The sequence below is a fragment of the Ambystoma mexicanum genome, chromosome 10, assembly GCF_040938575.1.
Source record: "Ambystoma mexicanum isolate Mex_15411 chromosome 10, UKY_AmexF1_1, whole genome shotgun sequence".
NCBI lineage: Eukaryota > Metazoa > Chordata > Amphibia > Caudata > Ambystomatidae > Ambystoma > Ambystoma mexicanum.
The window spans coordinates 110,230,526-110,249,894 of NC_090932.1; the positions used below are offsets into that span (position 1 = coordinate 110,230,526).

The 19,369-nt window shown below is 45.2% G+C and overlaps 1 protein-coding gene across 2 annotated transcripts in view; it reads right to left on the reverse strand.

Moving 5' to 3' along the window:
- CDCA2 (cell division cycle associated 2) overlaps positions 1-19,369 on the reverse strand; it is a 1,069,442-nt gene that overhangs the window by 608,043 nt on the left and 442,030 nt on the right. For both annotated transcript variants that reach the window (XM_069617593.1, XM_069617592.1), the window contains exon 7: positions 15,613-15,691. In XM_069617593.1, coding sequence (XP_069473694.1) covers positions 15,613-15,691 — 79 coding nt within the window. The remainder of the gene's footprint in view (positions 1-15,612; positions 15,692-19,369) is intronic.

Genomic DNA, 19,369 nt, shown 5'->3' on the forward strand with positions numbered 1-19,369 from the left:
GAACACCATGCTCCTGGATGTTGATATGCAGATCCTTCTCCACCGGCAACCACAGGCCTCTGGCGTGTAGACATCGGGTGTGCGCTCTCAAACCTTCCCGGCAGGCGTCCGTGGTGACCGTCACCTGGTATGGGGCGGGGTTTTGAAAACCCATGCCCTTGGGCGATGTGGGAGCCGACTCCCCAACACTATCGCCCATCAGAACTCCTTGTTGCGAGGGATCTTGTCCGTGAAACCTCCAGACACCTGTAGCCAACGGGCATCCAGGAAATCTTGTAGGGGGTTGCATCTGCAACCTGCATAGACAGACAAGGTAGATGCAGGATGACATGCTCAGTAACGACTTGAAGGCCTGCACTGTGGCAATCTTCGTCAATGACAGTTGTTGCACCTTTCCTTGAATGGCTGCTAGCCTCTCCTCTGAAGGCAATGCCAGGCAAGACACCATGCTGAGCCTGGCACCGAAGAACAGCTAGTTCTGCGAGTGCATTGCGCAGGACTTTGGTTAGTTGAGAGAAAATCCCAGATCCGTCAATAGGTCGGATGATCGACTTCCTATGCTCGTCAGCGAGTGTGAGTATCAGCCAGTCGTCCAGGTACGGGTATACGTGTATGCCCTGTGGGAGTAGATGGGCCGCCACTGGTGCCAGTCATTTTGTGAACACTCTTGGGGCCGACTTCAAGACGAATAGTAGGGCCTTGCACTGGTTGTGCGGTCCTTGCACCACGAAGCGTAGACCTTTCCAATATTTGTTGTGAATGGGACGTGGAAATCGGGGTCCTCCAGATCCAACATCATCAAGAAATCCCCCTTCTCCAGTTGGCCAAGCATGTGCTGCAACGTAACCAGCCTGCATTTTTGGGACTTCAAGTATGTGTTCAGACGTCGTAGGTCCAGGAAGGGCCTCCAGATGACCGCTAACCCCCCCAGGCAACTGTTCGACAAGAAAGTATCTGGAAGAGAACACGATTGTCTTCCTTTTGGCATCTCGCCTTCCATGGACATTCTATCGACTCTCCACACCTTGCTGTCAGAGATACAGATCAGGATGCCCCTGGCACCGGTACCTGGATTGCTCCAGTCCCCGATCAACCACAGACGAATGAGGAAGCGTCATTTCACGCCCCATATCAACCTCCTCAACCACGTCGGGCCCCAATGGACCCTGATATGGATACGGCCACGACTACGGATGAGGACTAAAACTTCGTCCCAGCGGGCTGAATCAACACATTTTGATGCTACTCACAGGGTTTCCCCACTGGACGATGTTGGATTATTCCACTCCATGATTGCCCAGGCATCTGAGCTCTTCCATTTGGTACCGGAGGTAACTAAGAATGAGGGCTACTTGTATCAAAAGTCTCTCGGCTGAGAAGTAAAACTAGGCCCTGCACTGTCATTGCTGCATTCGCCCTCATGGACCATATGCATGCACTCTTGATCCTAATCATCTGTGGATGAAACCACCATAGTTTGTGCAGCGACCAGGGAGGACTGTTGGGGCCTCCTCATCCCCCCCGTGAGGGGCCTGAGCCGGAACCTGTGCCGGTTTCTTAACCCCTTCTGGGGTGCCTACATCCTTCGCCAAGGCTTATACAGCAGTGTCACGCCGTGGGGGCAAGGACACTTTCTGCGCCACAGAAGCCACCCTTATAGGAACAGCGCCCGCAGCTGCCGTGGTAGCCGAAGACTTCGACTGTGCCAGTTGAGCCTGCTTGGGCTTTGCAGGCGTCTTCTACTCTGCCCTTGGCTTATCGGATCTCTCCCGTAGCTTTGCTAGGGTGGATGACTTCCTCTTCGAAGAGGAGCTTGATGATAGGCTGGCTATGGAGGCAGAGGGTGATGTCGATTGTGCCCTATCCACCTTGGGACCCGCATCAGCAGTGGACTCTGACTTGGGAATCTTGGCCTCATCTTGGACTCCACTGATGTGGCGCCCACAAAGGACTTCGAAGACTACTCTTTGGACCGGCCGGTCCTGGACAAGGCATGACCCTGCTCGGAGTACAAGTCAGATGTTCAAGTAAAGCCATGCCACCAGCCTACTGTGCCAGTCTTCCGTAGTCTTCTTTAAAAAAACCTTGGTATATCTTGCACTCTCCCTCCTTATGGTCTGGGTGTAGGCAGTAGAGGCATTGTAGGTGCTTGTCTTCCACAAACACATTTCGTAAGCTGCATTGGGTGCAGGACCTGAAGAGGGACATTCCCTCCTACTCCAACCTGGTTGGAGGGTGCAATGTAGGCCCAAGATTGCCTTCTAGAAACTTCAATAGATCTACCCCTTCTAGGGGTGCAGAGCTTCAACAACAGATCCCTGTTGCCAGTAGAGAAGGAAAAGAGCACACAGCTTTTTTTTTTAACAAAAATTAACTTTTTGCTTCAAAAAACATGAAAAAACATACTACCTCAGAGAGCAAACTCGAGGACTCCCAACACTGAAGTGTGCAGTAAAAATTTGAAGATGGCTGACAGAGGCGGGGCTTGGGTAGAGGACGGTCATTGGATGGGGGCAGTACGACCCGGAGGACAATGATTAGTTTAGAGGAGAAATACAGTTCTAAAGTGAAAGTGAAACTTTTCTTTTACCGAGGAGTCCCAGCCTGACAGGGAATATTCGTGAGCATGTGAATCCATGCCAGACCCCATGCTAGAGAAGAGGATGAGCTTGATCGCCCTTCCGTGCATAACCTGGTAGGGGCCTACCTTGTCTTGATGAGAGGTCCTGGAGTCAAACTCCTTAAGGTGGGGCGGAGGAGAAATATGGAAGATCTCCCTCCACCGCAAACAACCGATTCTTCAATGCCCTGTGTCCCAGAGCAGTGGTCGGCCCCAAACAGCACCAAAGGGAAGTGAATAAGAATTGAAAAATATGGGAAGCAAGTGGAAAGCTAAAAAAGTGTCTGCGCTGGTTGCCAGGTCTGACACAGTCAGTGCAGAAAAAGGGACTGAGGTGAGGCGCCAGAGGGTGGGGTCTGGATGGGGATTTCCTACCCTGAGGTGCTGAAGGGAGCGGCATCTGCATGGCATTCCCACGCTTGAGGCTGCATCCCCGCGCACTATACTAAATTTAAAGGGGAAGCTAAATATTTTGCTGTCAAAGGTTCTGGTACAGATCCCATGTTGAAGGACGCCCACAAGGATGGAGGAATGGTGATGGGATGTACATGTATAATAGTGTTCAATAGGCAGGGAAAAGTAGCCAGGCAATAGAACAGAGTATGGTGGGGAGAGTCCAGAAAGAAACCTAGCGTCAAGATCATGTTGGAACACACTAGGAACTAAACTCGCATATGGAGCACAACTCAGGGGGGTAAATCAATTAGGCAAAACTCATTGGCAAAATACAAGGAACAAAAATCACACTGGGGTAATGTATAGTGATCATGCTGATAAATAAAAATGAGCAGATTGACACTTGGAGGCACAATGGGTGGAGCAAAACGTTCAGCAAAGTTAGGCCAGTAGTAACAGCTCCAAGGCAAACAAAGTAACAAATAGTGGTGCAACAACCAAGGGGCAAAACACATCGGGGCAAACCACAGTGGGCATGACACAGGGGCCAACATGATTTACCAACGTATAATCAGCCTTTGAATAAAATAAGGTGAGCAGAAAACGCTATCATATACAAGCACTTGCTCGGCTTCACAGATCACCCGCTCCTGGCAAAGAGAAGCGAGGTCAAGGCTGAAAGTAGCAGAAGAGTTCCTTACTATCTTAATTGTATTTAAGACCAGGCCTTTTGTCTTTATGTCAAAACAATAGGATTATAGCATGTCCCCCAGCCCACAGATACATTAAGCAATATACACATTTCACATTAAATACCCAGAATTGGTTACTTTCCCCGGCTTCAAATCCTTCCTCAGACCATTGTTCCTTTTGTTAAAATACGCCAACTGGCTAAGCTTCATTGTAGCTTAGATAAATCAAAACATGCACTCAAAATATAGTAATAAACGTGGTTTGCACACGCAAACCTTTGTCTTTAAAACCTGGAGGGTGAATAGGATATACAACAAATACAAATAATCCTTTACTAAACACTAAATAAGATTAATATCTGCACTAAAAGGTTAGATACATTGCATGACCCTACCCATTCCGGCCTATACCTTTGCCAAACCATACTAGCAATTTTAAGAAACCACACTAGTGCCTGCTCTAGGGGAGGATATGCCGATCCGCAGTTGAGAGTAAAGTAGCGGATGATAACACAACTGGAGAAAGACGGGGCTCCCAAGACTCTGGGGATTTAACTTTCCACCATCAAATATAAAAAAAAAACGGGTGCAGCCAACATTCTTGAAATTCTGTTAATTGGGACATTTTCATTCCTCTTGAATAAAAGCACTTATTGGATTGCCAAAATCATTGACCAGGAAGTGCATCCTCTAACCCCCATTGGCCCAGTCTACTAATCACCCATGCTTCTAGTTATCACTTATTGCACCAGATCGCTCTGCTTACGTTTTCCATGACTACAGAATGCAAGATTACAGTGAAGATTGAAGCACTGAGCCGTACACTAAACACCCAACCCATCAGCTTGCTACCGGAACAAACCGCAGGGGAAAACTGCCGAGACCTTGTCCCATGTCTCAGAGGCGACGCATAGTGTTACCCCTTTACGACTTTGTTTGTGATCCTAGACGTGGCCATGCAGTTTATGAACAGTATTGCATAAAGACTGCAGAGTGCACTGATTAACACCTACCTCTAAATGTATACATGCTTTAGCGCTCCCTTTATGGGGAGCCTTGTTGTTAGGCTGGTATCCTCTGGCCCCTAACCCTTCTCACCCTCCATCAGCAACATGGCAGATGGATCACCTCCCTGCAGCCTGAACTCACTGCAGCTTGCTCTAACCAGGACAGCATGCTTCCTGCATTATCTCTGGCCTTATTCCGACCTTTGACCCCAACACTCCCCAAATGCCTAATCCAGTTTTCAGGAGGCAGTGTGCACAGAGGAATTCGTTTTAGGCATTTTTCATGTAGCTCACAACCACCCGATGGGCTGGTGCAGAAGTGGACAATTTTGTTTGTGTCCAGGGTCCCTTACAGTTGCTTATAACAAATTAAGTCGGCAACTATACACTCCCCACCCCAATGCATCCATAAACCATGCCAGCATACAGTAAGATGTACACATCTCAAGGAAGACAAGAAACACTTTATAAAGCAAGGCTAACTTAAGGCTGCCAATACTTGGATGGGTTGATGCCAACACTCAAGCATTTATGATATTCCATTACACAGAGCGCTCACAGCACAGTACATAAACACATACTTTGCAAGGATTCCAACCTGTAACCTGCAGAACACAGATCACAGGAGTCAGAACTTTAACCGCTTAGCTTATTAACAGCTAAAGCTACTTAAATGTGCATACTGCAGCATTTGGTAATGCACTGGCTCTGAGGGTTATATTTATTAACATAATGCCTATTACAGTGCTTAGAATAAGCAGGAATAGGTCATGGCCCACTAAATCCGATGACAGTTTTAGATCTTGTTTTAAAAAAAATACTGGAGGGTAAAGGAGATGGCAGTGGGTAGTGTGAGGAACTCACAGTGACAACAAGACAGACACAATTGCAGTTCAAGGGTGTTTATTGAACAATGAAATGGTGAGTTCAGGTTGGAAAAATGCTCAATCTAAATCTAAGATGGGAGCAAGTGCCGACCATCAAATAAAAAATAAGGCAGTCCTAGTATTGTCTATAAAAAGGGCCTATACTACCCAGATAGCTCAGGGTTGGGAGAGCCATATAAATGAATAAACAATAAAATACAATACTAATACAAAAAAGGGGTGTGGGATAGTTCAAGAAAAGAAAGAAGTGTTCTCAAATAATATGTCAGGCTACAGTAGCCTGGGTCTTCCTTCCTCACGTGTGGACACTGGGTAAAATGGGAGCTTGAAGGACAGTACTGTCTCGAGCTTCTCTAGCACAAGACTACAGTTCAATGGCAGCTCTCAGGACACACTCAGGCTTTTCTTGCACAAGATTCATAGTTCAGCTTTTAACCCTGAAGCTTTCAGTTATCAGGGCCATCAATGGCCAAGTCTCCTTTCACTTAAAAGTCTCTTGCCTTTGAGGACCGGACGTGTTAAAACAAAAGTTCCTTTAACAAATGAAAGTTCTTTTCCAATGCTCACTGGGTGATGGGTTCACCCCTGCATCCCCCTCTTCTGGGTGCTGATCCTTCTCAATCATATTCCAAAATATATTACAGTTCCTTTATCTATCAACTTTAGGGTGACAGCTTCACCCCTGGATCTCCCTCGGTCAGGCTCGGACCCCTCCATTTGCAGGATTTCTTTTCCCTTTATTTCTCAAAGTTTTTTCTCACTGTGGGATTCAATTCCATTTCTCCCACACTGTGGGTAGACCAAAGTCTTTCAATTGTACTGGGATTTTGCTTGACCCTCTGTATGACCACGTTGACCTTTTCACCAGCCTTCCTACGGCCTTCTGGTATCGGTTTCTCTCATATGGGGCTAGACTAGAGTCTCGAGTTAGCACCCACGGGTCACTGATTTCCCTCTGTAGCTCTTCCCTTCACGCTTTTAACAGTTAATTCAAAGTTAATCTGTTTAAGTTCAAAACTGGCCACTTAGCAATTCTCCCTCAACACAGCCCGGTTCTTATTGGTTCTCCCCTTGACTCACCGGTTGTGATGAACCAATTGGCTTTTGGCTTCTCTGAAGTCAAGGCCAGTACCACAGGTGCAGCAGCTTCCCTGGCTCCTGCTTAACGGCATAGGCTTGCCCTGTACACCAATGACATCTGTGCTGTTGTTCGAGGTCTTGGGCTCTTCCACAAAGGTTCTGCGGGCCTGGGACAAAAAGGGCAAAGTCACTTCTCTTCTCGCCACCCTCTCGATTCCGGTCGCCTTTTCTTCTGTCGAACTGCCGCGTGGTAGCAGTCTGGTCATCCTGTCTGCTGTACTCGCCTTGATTGTACTGTGCTCTCTGGCTCCACCTTTTATCCCGTGGGGAAAGGAAAAGGCCATCAGGTGTGTGTGATTCTAATCAATTGCCTGACCCTTGTATTGGGACATGTCAGGTAAACGGCTCTGGTGTTGATCCGTTGTGCGAAAGTGTTGGTGTTAGAAGGGGGTGGGGGTGCGGGGGGAGTGGCAGTGGTTTGGATTGTCCTCTGTGAGAGGATGGGGAAAAGGTGTAAAAGGAAGGGGGGCTATAGCGTCTCACCAGTCAGAGTCCCATTCCCACTCCCGAGGACCCCCAATCCAGGTGACCCTCCCTCACTAGTCCACCCCCAGGAACGTGATCCAAAAGGGATAGCTGTGTCCTGGCCACTTGGATGACAGATCCCGGGATCTAGCTAGGGAGACATCTTCAGGTTTCTCCCAGTACAGCCTAATGCATTTTCTTTTCAACTGCACAATTGATTTATCATCATCCTGGGTCGCAATTGGATAGCTCTGCGAGTTAAAACCTCTTCTGAAATATGCCAACCTAAACTTTCCAAGTTCATATTGGAAATGGTGGTTTCTATCGCTATGAAAGCAGATAGTTAACACATTCTAGAAATGGGGTGGAAGGCAATCAAACATTCAGCTGGTATTTATATCAGGAAACAGTTGTTCGCCACTATAAACAATAGATAATTTACCGATTGGTATTAAACATAGTGCTCTACAAATGTAGCTCCCCAAAATCCTGCATCACCAAGGAGAAAACTCCAATTGAAAAGGGTTTGCATATAAATTAATACTTATGGGCATATGAAGTGTAAAACCAAAACATTGTCAGTGTGCTCAACTTATGTCATTAGTGCAAGAAATGTGAACTTTGAAAAATATGTTGCAGTACCATTATGCAAGAAAGAAACTTTGCACTTGCCTTACCTGAATGAGCCATTTGGTGAAATGGCTATCCATAGACAAATCCCCATGCAAGGGACGCCTGGACAATGGAAGGAAAATAAAACATCAGCTAGCACGTGCTTGACAAATTCACGCCCCATAAAGGCTTTTGTATGGCGGAACGCTTGAGCGACGGTGAAGCTGGAAAGGACAATTCAGTCCCTCATTTCACAACTGTGATCAGAGGTGGCGGAAGGGCTATAAAAAAAAATGTGCCTCCCTCCTATTTATTGAGCATCTGTAAGGCACTTTACACAACAGAATTGTGTTCCAAAGCGCCATTGTAGTGCTCTGTTTTGAATAGTGCTGCTGTGTCGCCTTCCTAAAAGGAGTGCAAAGAGGCCCAATCTTAAATCGCAATCTCACCGTCTCCTCCCACCAACCTCCCCACCCTAACGAGCTTCCCCCACCCTGGGTTTTCAGGGGCGGGACAGGTGCCCTGGCCTCCGTCCTGCAGTTCTTGTAAGACGCACAACCATGGCACCTTTCTCCTGCAACAATGCCTCCATCGCGGCTGGGAGGTGAGGGGGGTAGAGAAGAGGCGTGGGGGCAGAAGACATCCCATCTGTCACTTCTCCCCTACCACGCTCCAGTGCCAGTTTAAGAGACATTGCTTGCAAACCTTCAGCACTTCAGGAGGCAGCTGTGTTGGCCCAGCACTGGAGCCCCCTCAGACCGATAAATAAATAGAAGCAACCTCAAGAGAAAGGAAAAGTCTTTATACCCAACACCATACCTCACGATGGACCACCAACCAGAACAATGCACAACCACCAATGCTAGACGCTCCAGCAAGACAACAGGCGTGCTCTGGAAAAGACCTGAAATACCCATAAGTAACAAGAGGGAAAACGAGGCCCTCACTCCATATATCACCAAAACACTAGGACAGCAACTGCAACGAGGTACAGAAGAGGAACCAGAAGTCGTCGGGAAGCCCATTAGAAAACTAGCAGATTTACTCGATGACGAAACAGACCTTACTGAGCACACCTCACATTGTGAGAACAAGGAAACCCACCAACAAGCCCACCATAAGACAAAACCAAGAACAAAACTAAGCATGGTTAAAACAAATCCACTACAATCTAATCAATACAAGGTCAATGTCCAAACATGCTACAGAAATCCACGATCTACTCTACAACGGTGGAATATACCCATTATTCGTCACAGAAACCTGATTAAATGATAACACTTCAAATGCACTCAGGTTAACAGAAAAGGATAAAGCGGAGGAGGACTTTCAATAGCCTATAAAGAACACCTGAAAATAAAAAGACGACCCACTAAAAATCTGAAACTGCAAATTCCTCGCCCTTCACCTGAAACATAAATCAAAAACAAACCTCACATTCATATTTATCTATAGACCACCGACCTACAACAGCCTTTGTAGACACCTTCATAGTAGCAATCATGAACCTAGCCATCAAACACGACCAACTGATAATCCTCAGCGACTTCTACAAATGGTTTGAAGAAGAGAAAGCAGAACATTCCCTAATCAAGCAACTAGAGACAATGAAACTACACCAGATGGTAAAAGGAGAGATACAGAGTACGAGACACACTTGAGGCAATCTTAGCCAACACAAATCTGATCTCTACTGTGTCACCAATATAAATACTATGGCGTGACCATCTCATATCATTTGGGATCCAACTACCAGCAAAAGCACCTGAACAACCCCAAAAAGCTCCTCTGGGAAGGAAACTGGAATACCATCAAAAGTAGTAACTTAAAAGAACTGCTATGCTCTAGACCATCAACCGCAAGCCTGGACAGAACCGACCTAGACCAAACAACAGACCCAATCCAGAAATGGATCGCCGTAACAATAGAACTCATCTCACCGAAAAAACCTTCATCCCTCCACAAGAAAGCAGTGGCAAGATGGTTCACACACCACCTCAGTGCCTCGGATTCAGCCAAACTGAAGAATATCTTTGCTGCCATCCATGAATGGATGGGCGGTGGTTTGTTGGCTCTTAATGCCACTAACACCGAGCTTCTTACTATGGCCTTCGGCACCCAAACTTAAAACCTTTCTGTCCGAGTATCTTAGCTTCACCATTTTGAATGACATTATCCCGATGGTTAAGAAAGTGAAAACCCTGGGCATCACTTTCGACTCTGAATTGACCATTAAGCATCATGTGGCTCAGATACGCAGTTCCTGTGGCCTTGTCAATATGTTGCTCAGTAATATCCAACCCTATGTCAACTGAGAATGTCGCCATTCTGACTACAGCCCTCAAATTCAAGACTATTGAAACAGCTTTGAGTGGTTGCACCCAGTCTATTTCGTCTGCCCTTCAAGTCACACAGAATGGTGCTGTGCGTGCCAATACAAGCTTGGCGAAACGTGCAGATATCACACAAGCAAGATGAAATGTCACTGGTTGCCGGTAAAACACAGTGACGCATAAAATACTCACTTTGACACACAAGTGTCTGCTAAATACAGCGCACAAATCTTCCGACCAGACTTAAGCGTTACACCCCAATTAACTCTCTAAGATGTGAGAATCAGCTGCGACTCGTTAAGCCTCGGTTTAGACTGGTGCCTGCGGGTGTACGGAGCTTCAATGTGCGTGGCACTGTTGCTTGGAACACCCTCCAATTGATCCTTCGGTCCAGTCCTTCAACCGTGGATTTTAAAAAGGGACTAAAGACAATGTTATTCAATGAATCTCCTGGTTAGTATTTTGTTGCTATTCTTATTGATACCCACCCCCCCTCTGACAATCGGATCTGTGTCAGGCTGAGGACGTCCGCGGAAGCTGCTGAACCCTGGCAGATCTCCTCCCCCCCCTCTTCTCTCCCCCACAGATGTAGCAGTGCGAGCCTTTTAGGTACAGCTGACCATGGTACACCCCTAGGGGAAAGGGGAAATTGGACAAAACAATAGAACCTGCAGAGTGGACAAAAGACAGGCATTCCCTTAAGGTTCAATCATTTGACATTACCTAGTTACCTCCCCCCACATCCAAACAGTACTATTTAAAAACCATCTCCAGTGATCGCCCAGAGGAGATCATTACTTGCGGAAGTTTGAAAAGGTTGCACCCACTCTCAATTCATCTAGCAACCTTCTTAAGCTGAAACTACTAAGTTGAAGAAGGAACCTCTGTTGCGGTTTGCCAACCTTCTCTTTGCCTATTAGTTTCTCTTTAAGACAAGTTTACTTCCTAAGTGGAATTGAATTGTTCAAAAAGTACTTTTACAAAGTTCACTTTCTGTTCCACAAGGCAAGAAGCTTCTTTGAATTGGTATTCTATTTACAATCTACATTTCTATATACATGTTGCTTCCTGAAGTTCAGCCTCCTTGGTGCAGTTCCTGTGCAATACACTCTTATTTTCCTAGTTCAAAAAAGGAAAAGAAACAAACACATGAACCCGCGCACGCACGTGTTTGTCTCAATCAATTTTCTTATAATTAGTCTCTGCGCATGCGTGCCGTTAAACTGAACGATTCCAACGCCCTTCAAGTCGGAGTAGTAACGGGACTACAGCGCATGCACGTAATGTTCTCGAAGCAGCTTCCAGTATGCGCACATGAATAAACAAGAACTCTTCAAGTCGAGTGCTTTAAAACCAAAACGCACCGATCGCGCTCCCTTTCACAAGTTCCAGTACCAACCTGTGGAAAAAACGAATAATCACGCTGCACACCGTGCTCCAATAATCACAGAGCTGAACTATCAACTGATGTGAAAACGTACCGCGCTCCAAAAATCACAGAGCGGATCTTTCAGCACATGTGAGCTTTTACATGCTTGGTAGCAAGCCGCAGAAGAAGCAGATCATAAACGTCAGCTGCCGGAGGGAACAGCTGAGATAACCATCTCTCGAGCGTGCGTATCCTAGCAACCAGTTACGCTCGGAGCAGCAAGCCTCTTTCAATCACAATTTTTAGAGCGCAATACACTCGCAACAGTCTGAGATAACTAGCAGAGATATTTAGCAACTCAATATCCACACAATACGGGGAAAAATTAATATATACACTAGTTACTTAAGTCTATCAATATGGATTCTATTAGATTGGTTTAAGCTTTCAAAAGTAATTTAGCTTTGCCTCTTCAGGCAGGTCTCTTGAGATCATCTTCTGCCTCCTGTTACTTTCAAAGTCCTCCTGGAAATTGCCCCCGCTTGTGAAATGTCTCAAGAAGCCCTCCTAGCCCTAAGAAAACTGGAACTCCAAGAAATCTGTCTTCAGCAGGGCTGGTGTCGATGAAAGGTAGTTTAGAATGCCAATTGTCTGCTTTTGTGTCACCTCTAACCAATCGGAAAGACAGCTGAACACCTCCATCTTGGCTAGGGATACTCTCCACACTCTACATGAGATAGTTAAGGCCAAACCAACCAGATAAAAAAAAAAAAAAACCTGCACACTCTCGCACAAACACAGACACACACAGCTAAGCTTAATGAAACAAACTGAATCTATTTCTACTTGTTCCTTACTACGTTGCTTTCTGTTGTGTTACCTGTGCGCCCTGGGGCCTGCCGGCATGTGGCGCACTCAACAAGAATTCAAATAGTTGAATAAATGGAGAAAAAAAAAGAAATTTGAACTAGAATGGAGGAAAAACTACAACGAGGCAAAACAACTAAGTGTGAGCACATAAAAAGGAAATTCTCAAAGCCAAAAAGATAAGACAACCGAATCGCAATAGCCACCAACACCCAAAAAGAACTAGTCAACATCATAGATGAGATGAGAAACCCACATGGATGCAACACCACAACGGTCCCTTCACAAAAACAATGCACCGACCTCAAAGACCACTTCAAAAATAAAATCACTGACATGCATCGCATCAAACTAAGCAGAATAATGGACCAGACCGTGCACAATGCCCCACCGACACTGGCACCACAAAATAACCTGCCAAGCTTCAAACAAATAATCAGCAGAGATTCATCAAGCTGCTGAAATTTAGCAGCAAAGCAGGCTCACCGACGGACCCCTGCCAACCAGACCTCTATAAACCAATCCTTACACAAAGCACGCAACTGGAATGCCACAGAAACCACTTCAACCAATCGCTCCCAATGGGGAAAGCACTGTGATCTTTCAAATCTGCATACATTAAATACTGGAACATGTAGAAACAAACCAACTATTGGACCAGGCGCAAGTCTACTTCAGACCTAGGAGGGAGACACAGATAGCACTGTTCTATCTGTAATGACTTAATATCAAAGCAGATTCGAACAAAAACTATGCGGTGATACTAATTGACCTTTCCGCAGCGTTCAACAGTACGCTGCCACAACATCTTAATCAAGAGACTGGAAGAAATAGGGATCACTGATATGGTGCGGTTCTGGATTAATCAATTCCCATCTGAAACAACAGAAACAGTATGGATAAAAACTTTCAAATCCACGCCACAGCAAACCACCTATGGAGATGCGCAAGTATCCTCCCTATCCCCAATCCTGGGCAACATCTACTTGACCCCACTAATCGGCCACATCAAAAGGCACAGCCTCACCTGCTACAACTAAGAAGATGACACACAAATCTATAAAACTGAAGATGTACGAGGAGAACAACGCTAGTATACCGTCTGAAAGAACTCTATGATTGGATAAACACAAACAACTGCAAACTCAACCCATGCAAGACAGAAGATCATGATCATATCCAAATAAACAGGAAAGCAACCAATACATTCCATAGCCAACCCAACTAGGAACAGCACCAACGCCATCAAAAATAGTCAAAAACCTTGGAATCCTAATGGACGAGCTAAGCCTAGAACCGCAAGTAAACGCAAGTAAATGCAAGTAAATGCAAAAACCAAGAAGCGCTTCTTCCACCTACGCATGATCAAAAAGATCTTACCATTCCTCTTAACACACAAAACATTAGCCATCATATCTCCCTCATGACCAGGATAGACTATGCCAACAGACTAACTCGGAATGCCAGATTGCCTACTGAAGAAACTGCAACGTATACGGAACGGAGCTGCCAGACTTCTCCTAAAATTCACGAAGAGACCACATCACTCCAGCGCTAAGGATGCTACAGTGGCTGCCAGTCAAATAAGAAATCCCATTCAAAAAATGTGCATAACGCACAGAGCAATCTATGGTCAAGGAGCAGAATTCCTACAGAAGAAAAATCACCAGCCGGCCAGAACACTCCGATCAAGTAACATCTGCCTTGAAACCTAAACCGTACACAAGGAAACAACTTGGTGGATCAGCATGCTCTTGCCAGACTACAAAAACGTGGAACTCCCTCCTGAGAGCAATACGAAACATGAACAACCGAAAATTCAGAAAACTTATAAAAACCTGGTTCTTCAATTCAGAACAGGATGAAAACGAATGAGCAACCCACCCACACCCATCGGAATGAACACACATCGCAAGACGGAGGACTAGAGCGCACCATCACAAATGCAGAGCGGTAGAGACTTCAGAGTCGGAGGGAGACCTGGGTTCTCATGGAGGACCTTACCAGAAAGTAAAGAGAAAGATGGGAGCGTCCTAGGTTGAACCACAGACAAAGGACATAAGAGTTGAAGGGGAAAGAGTGGGAACCTGGTAGCTCAACGGCACAGAAGAGGTACACACCCCTACTCCCCCTGCTCACATCCTGGGGGCCCAGGAAGGCAATAGCCCTGCAGACAACCCAAAACCCTTCACAGAATATAGGAGAGACACAGACCATAAGCCCATCCACCCCAGCTGACAGCCTCCAATGCAGGTCTTACCTACCAGGTGGCCTTTATATCTCCAGCATATCAAGAAACGCAGAAGCATTTTGATGGTTCAGCCCCATAATGTTTTCCTTACCATGGACTGCTGCACCAGCACATTTGTTTGAGGGGTGGGGTGGCTTACATTTCGTTGTACAGTGAATTTAGTGGCACAGAAGGAATGGAAACAATGGCCAGTGCCCGCTACCAAATATAAGATACTGCTCTCTTTTAGAGCAGTGAAGAAAGGGAGCCCACTTGAACTATTGGGGAAACGATTGCATTTAGTTGGGTCATGGAATAAAGTATACCAGGAATCTCACGCAAGGCTAAGTGAGAAAAAAGAAAATATATAACTTGACCAATGCATCATTTTTTTTAATAATCTTTAGGCATATCAAATGGAACTTATTTAGAAAGTCATCTATTGGCTCTGATAAAGTATCAGAATATGTATTGGGGACAGGGGGGGGATATTTAATATACACAACTGTGGACATTAAGTAATATGTAGTTTAGGCATCAAGTATCTGTTAATAAGAAAGGAGGGTAGTTTCTGGCACAGCCTGCCCCTTTTTAATTACTGTTGAATTAAACATGCATGTTCTTCGTTCGCTTATACTAATAAAACAGATTCGGTCATATTGCAAATATGCACAATTGGCCCTGACATTTTGCAGCACTGCTCGTTACAGATGGAGGCCCTTTGTGACATGCCATTGAAGTACAGGTTTTGCCTGAATGACGCCTCCAGGTATCCTCCGCAAGAGGTCACATAGCCCATAACCTTTACCCTTGCAGATGGAGCCACGCTGCACACCAGAAAAGAGGCAACACATTAGGGAACCTACATAGCAACACAAAGGGATACACTTTAATCTTAACTGAGTTACAACACAACTATTTGCAAACTGCATCAGTTATAAGTACCAACAATTACATTCCATTGGGCACAATGAAAAAAAAATGAAGTGCTTACCTTTGGTATCCAACACAACTCTGGAATTTGAGCATTTCACAGGGGTAATACCCATTACTGGTGAGCCATGAAAAACATCCTATGGAAACGGAAACAAAAACAGCAGTGCAGTTGGTGTTAAAATGACAAACTATACTTGCATAAGTAAATCATGCAGGCCAAATAAGCGGGTGCTCCTAAAGTCAACTAATGTCACTTCCAAAAACTTTAGCAGAAGAAAAGATGATTAAATCCAATAATATTCTGCAAGTGCTGCACTGCTCAAAGACACGTGCTTCAGTGAAAAATTTCAGGATATCTGCATATGCACAATTATGCTATGATGTCTGCCATGGAGCAGCTGACCATTGAGAGAAGCGGACACAGGATTGTGGCCAACAGGAGGCGGGGCGGGTACTACTGTGACAGATTTTTGGAGAGCACCAGGGGCTGAGAACACCTAAAGAAGTAGGTCTCACAGTTTTACCATAACAGGGTTCTGCAGCTTTGGTTCGCCAACCTTTAGCACTGCAACCCTTAGCCATCATAGTCAATGAGGTGGAATTTTGGCAGTTCTCCTGCACTACAGCATAGAACATACATACAGATGCCAACAAAAAAACATTACAAATAACTTCCCACATATGAAAAATACCAAACTTCACCAATGGAAATTGGTATCAAGCAAGCATGCGATGCAATTCACCTGCTCAACTCACCCACACCACAAGCAAGACGATAAGGGGAATGGACAGAGTGGCTTGTTTGTTCCTGAAAGGAAAGATGTGGTGCTGCTTTTGGTCTTTATGGCCACATGGGTGAAAGGCAGTATGCATATAGTAGCAAACTTAACTATACGGTTCCAAATGCTTACACACAACAACTGCAGGCCAAGGACACCCCCTGCAAGCCACACCACAAGAACAAGCTACAAAAGTAACAATCTATCAGCAGAAAACCTTCCAAACCTATTAGTGTTGGTAGGTTACACAATAGGCGGAGGTACTGCCGTTTAAACCACTTAGTACCTCGATTGAAAAAAAATCAATAGTGAACTCAAAATCTTATGTGCCTTTTTAAGTCAACAGCCTGGTGGGAAAGGTAACTCAGTTGGTCAATAATAACCGTGCTGCAGCGATCATTCTGTAACCTGTTAGTTCAAATCCTGTTTATAAGTGAGCTAATGCGTCTGCATTAGAGGTATGTGTTTAAGATGCACGTAACATTCAATTGTAACAGAGCCGACTTAGCTTTCGACTTATCGAAAGGACTATTACATGTTCAGTGATTCAGAACACACCTCATCAGGAATCACAATTACTGTGCCTTTTTTACCACCACTGAAAATGTTGACTTTTTTGGTATTTGATCATGTATTCCATTCCGTTGTATTTAGTTTTTAAACAAACTTTTACAACCTTGAAATCCATCAAGTTTATACAACATATACAAATTCATATTAGTACCCGGCGAGGGAGAATCAGAATGAAAGAACCATTCTGATTGGCCCACGCCGGGGCATTACACGGCCAGGAACCCCTCGGATTCCACGCCTTCGTCCCCAGCGGGGGGCGTGGCAGACCCTCAGCCAATGAGGAGGCTCGAAGCAGGGCCATTCCCAGTCCGAGACTCCACACGGCTGGAGGCCGCCTTCGTCCCCTGCTGAGGATTCAGGTATGTTTTTTATGTTGTTTTTCCTCCCAACCCCACTTACCTTCTGCCTGCTTCATCCCCGGCGGGGAATGGCAACCTCCAGCCGTGTGGAGACTCGAAGCGGGGCCATCCCCGTTCTGAGCCTCCACATGGCTGGAGGCTTCCATCGTCCCCCACCGGGGACCCAGGTATGTTTTTATTCCCCTCCCTTACCCCCCCCAGGACCTCACTTACCTTCTCTTCTTTCAGGAGCAGAAGTGTTACCAGCACGTCCCGCTCCCGATGGCCGCCATGGAAAGGGAAAACTGACTCAGTTTTCCCTTCCCCGGCAGCCATTTTGTCAGTCATATTTTTATTTTATTTTTCTGTTCCAAAACTTGGAACAGAAAAAAAAACTGCTTTTAGTACCCCGGTCGCGCAGATCTTGCGGGCCCGGGTACTAATAGCAATATGCCCCTCACGACGGGGGCATTACTTAGTCAGTTAATTCCCCAGGGCCTTCGTTGAGGCTCAAGCGGGACCCGGGGCATTACCTGACTCGGTAAGGTCCCCGCCGCTCGGGGCATATTGCTTAAGTATTCATCTAAAACATACACATATAATGAATTAAAACAAATAAAACTAAAGTACATTACATACTTTCACCTTATAAAAAAAAACTTGCATCATCCAGCTTGTGCTGCAAATGGAAAATGTGCAAAATCCGCTCCTAACAATGTAGTATTAAAAGTAAGCATTTTGTCATTAGTGCAGCCACTTATAAAAGGCAATACTTATGTAATTTGAGTACAATAATACTCGAGATAGATACATAAACATTAGTTAGATCTATTGAGGCAACATAAAAGACATAACATGCTATACAATTACTGCAATTGTATTTGTCAATAAGCAAGTCCAATAAGTGAATAACAAATACGAACAGACGCAGGAGACCTCTTTTCATCTTTTGTAACTTCAGTTTGGCTGAGAGTGTTGTTAATGGTAGACAATAGTCGAGTTAAAGACATGACTAGAGCAGTATTGGTACCCCACATACATCTGATCAACAGCCAATCCCTTGACAATACGGCATTGCCAATATTTCCTTTACCAAGAGTCAAGGTTCTGGGTGCTTCAGAGTACTCACAGAAAATAACCAAAGTTTCTATTTGTGGGGGACCAACACAAAAGCGACAAGCACCCACTGAGCTTCCTACTGTATTAGTATAGCAATATTTAATTATTTCATTGGTCAAGAATGGATTTAATTTAAATCTTAGGTATAAATCTCGCACCTTCTCACATGGAAAACGAATCAAATACGGCTGCCGATGCATTCTTTTTGTAATAAAGAGATGATCATTATAATATTTTAGGTATGGGTACAGTATATAATGAATGTAGGGGGTAGCAGGGAGATGTGGGGGTCTCCCCCTGCATATATATGGGGTGAAAAGGGTGAACTTTCTTTTTAAATCAGCATTTTTGGTGGCCGCAGTAAAAACGGCACAGTGATCACATACAACGCACATCTCATCAGGGCTGCTATACTTGTAATGGTTCAGAACAGACACATTCAATCAGGGATGCTATACCTTTAATGGCTCAGAAGAAGCACATCCGATGAGGACTGCTAAATTTGCCACACATCTCATCTGGGCTCTTATACTTGTAAAGGCTTAAAGTGCTGCTAAAGCATCTGCATTCAAGCAAGTACTGCATCTGGTTAGACATCCCCAACTCTAATGCCTAGCCTAATGGACAAAAGAAAGTTTGCAAACATTTTTTCTAACTGTTTTAATTTTACGCACAAATTGTATAGTTGTCAGACACTTTTTTACTCTCTTGCGAAAGAAGAAACACATTTTTACTCTTGAAATTGGATTTACTCCCCAATTCTAAAAACTGGGAGTAAGATACACCAAAATCCTATCTGCAGCACTGATAACTACTAGCCATTTCTGGTTGTGGCTTGTTGGCTACAGGGTCAGAATTATAAAGCCGCAGCAATGTGGCATCATACCAGTATTCACTTTGTCAGCACGGAAAACTTGAAAGGGTAATGCGCATCAGCCATCTGGCCTGGTTGTCCACAACTGCCCAATGGCCAGGAAGCTGCCCCCGGTCTTCCTGGAAGAATACC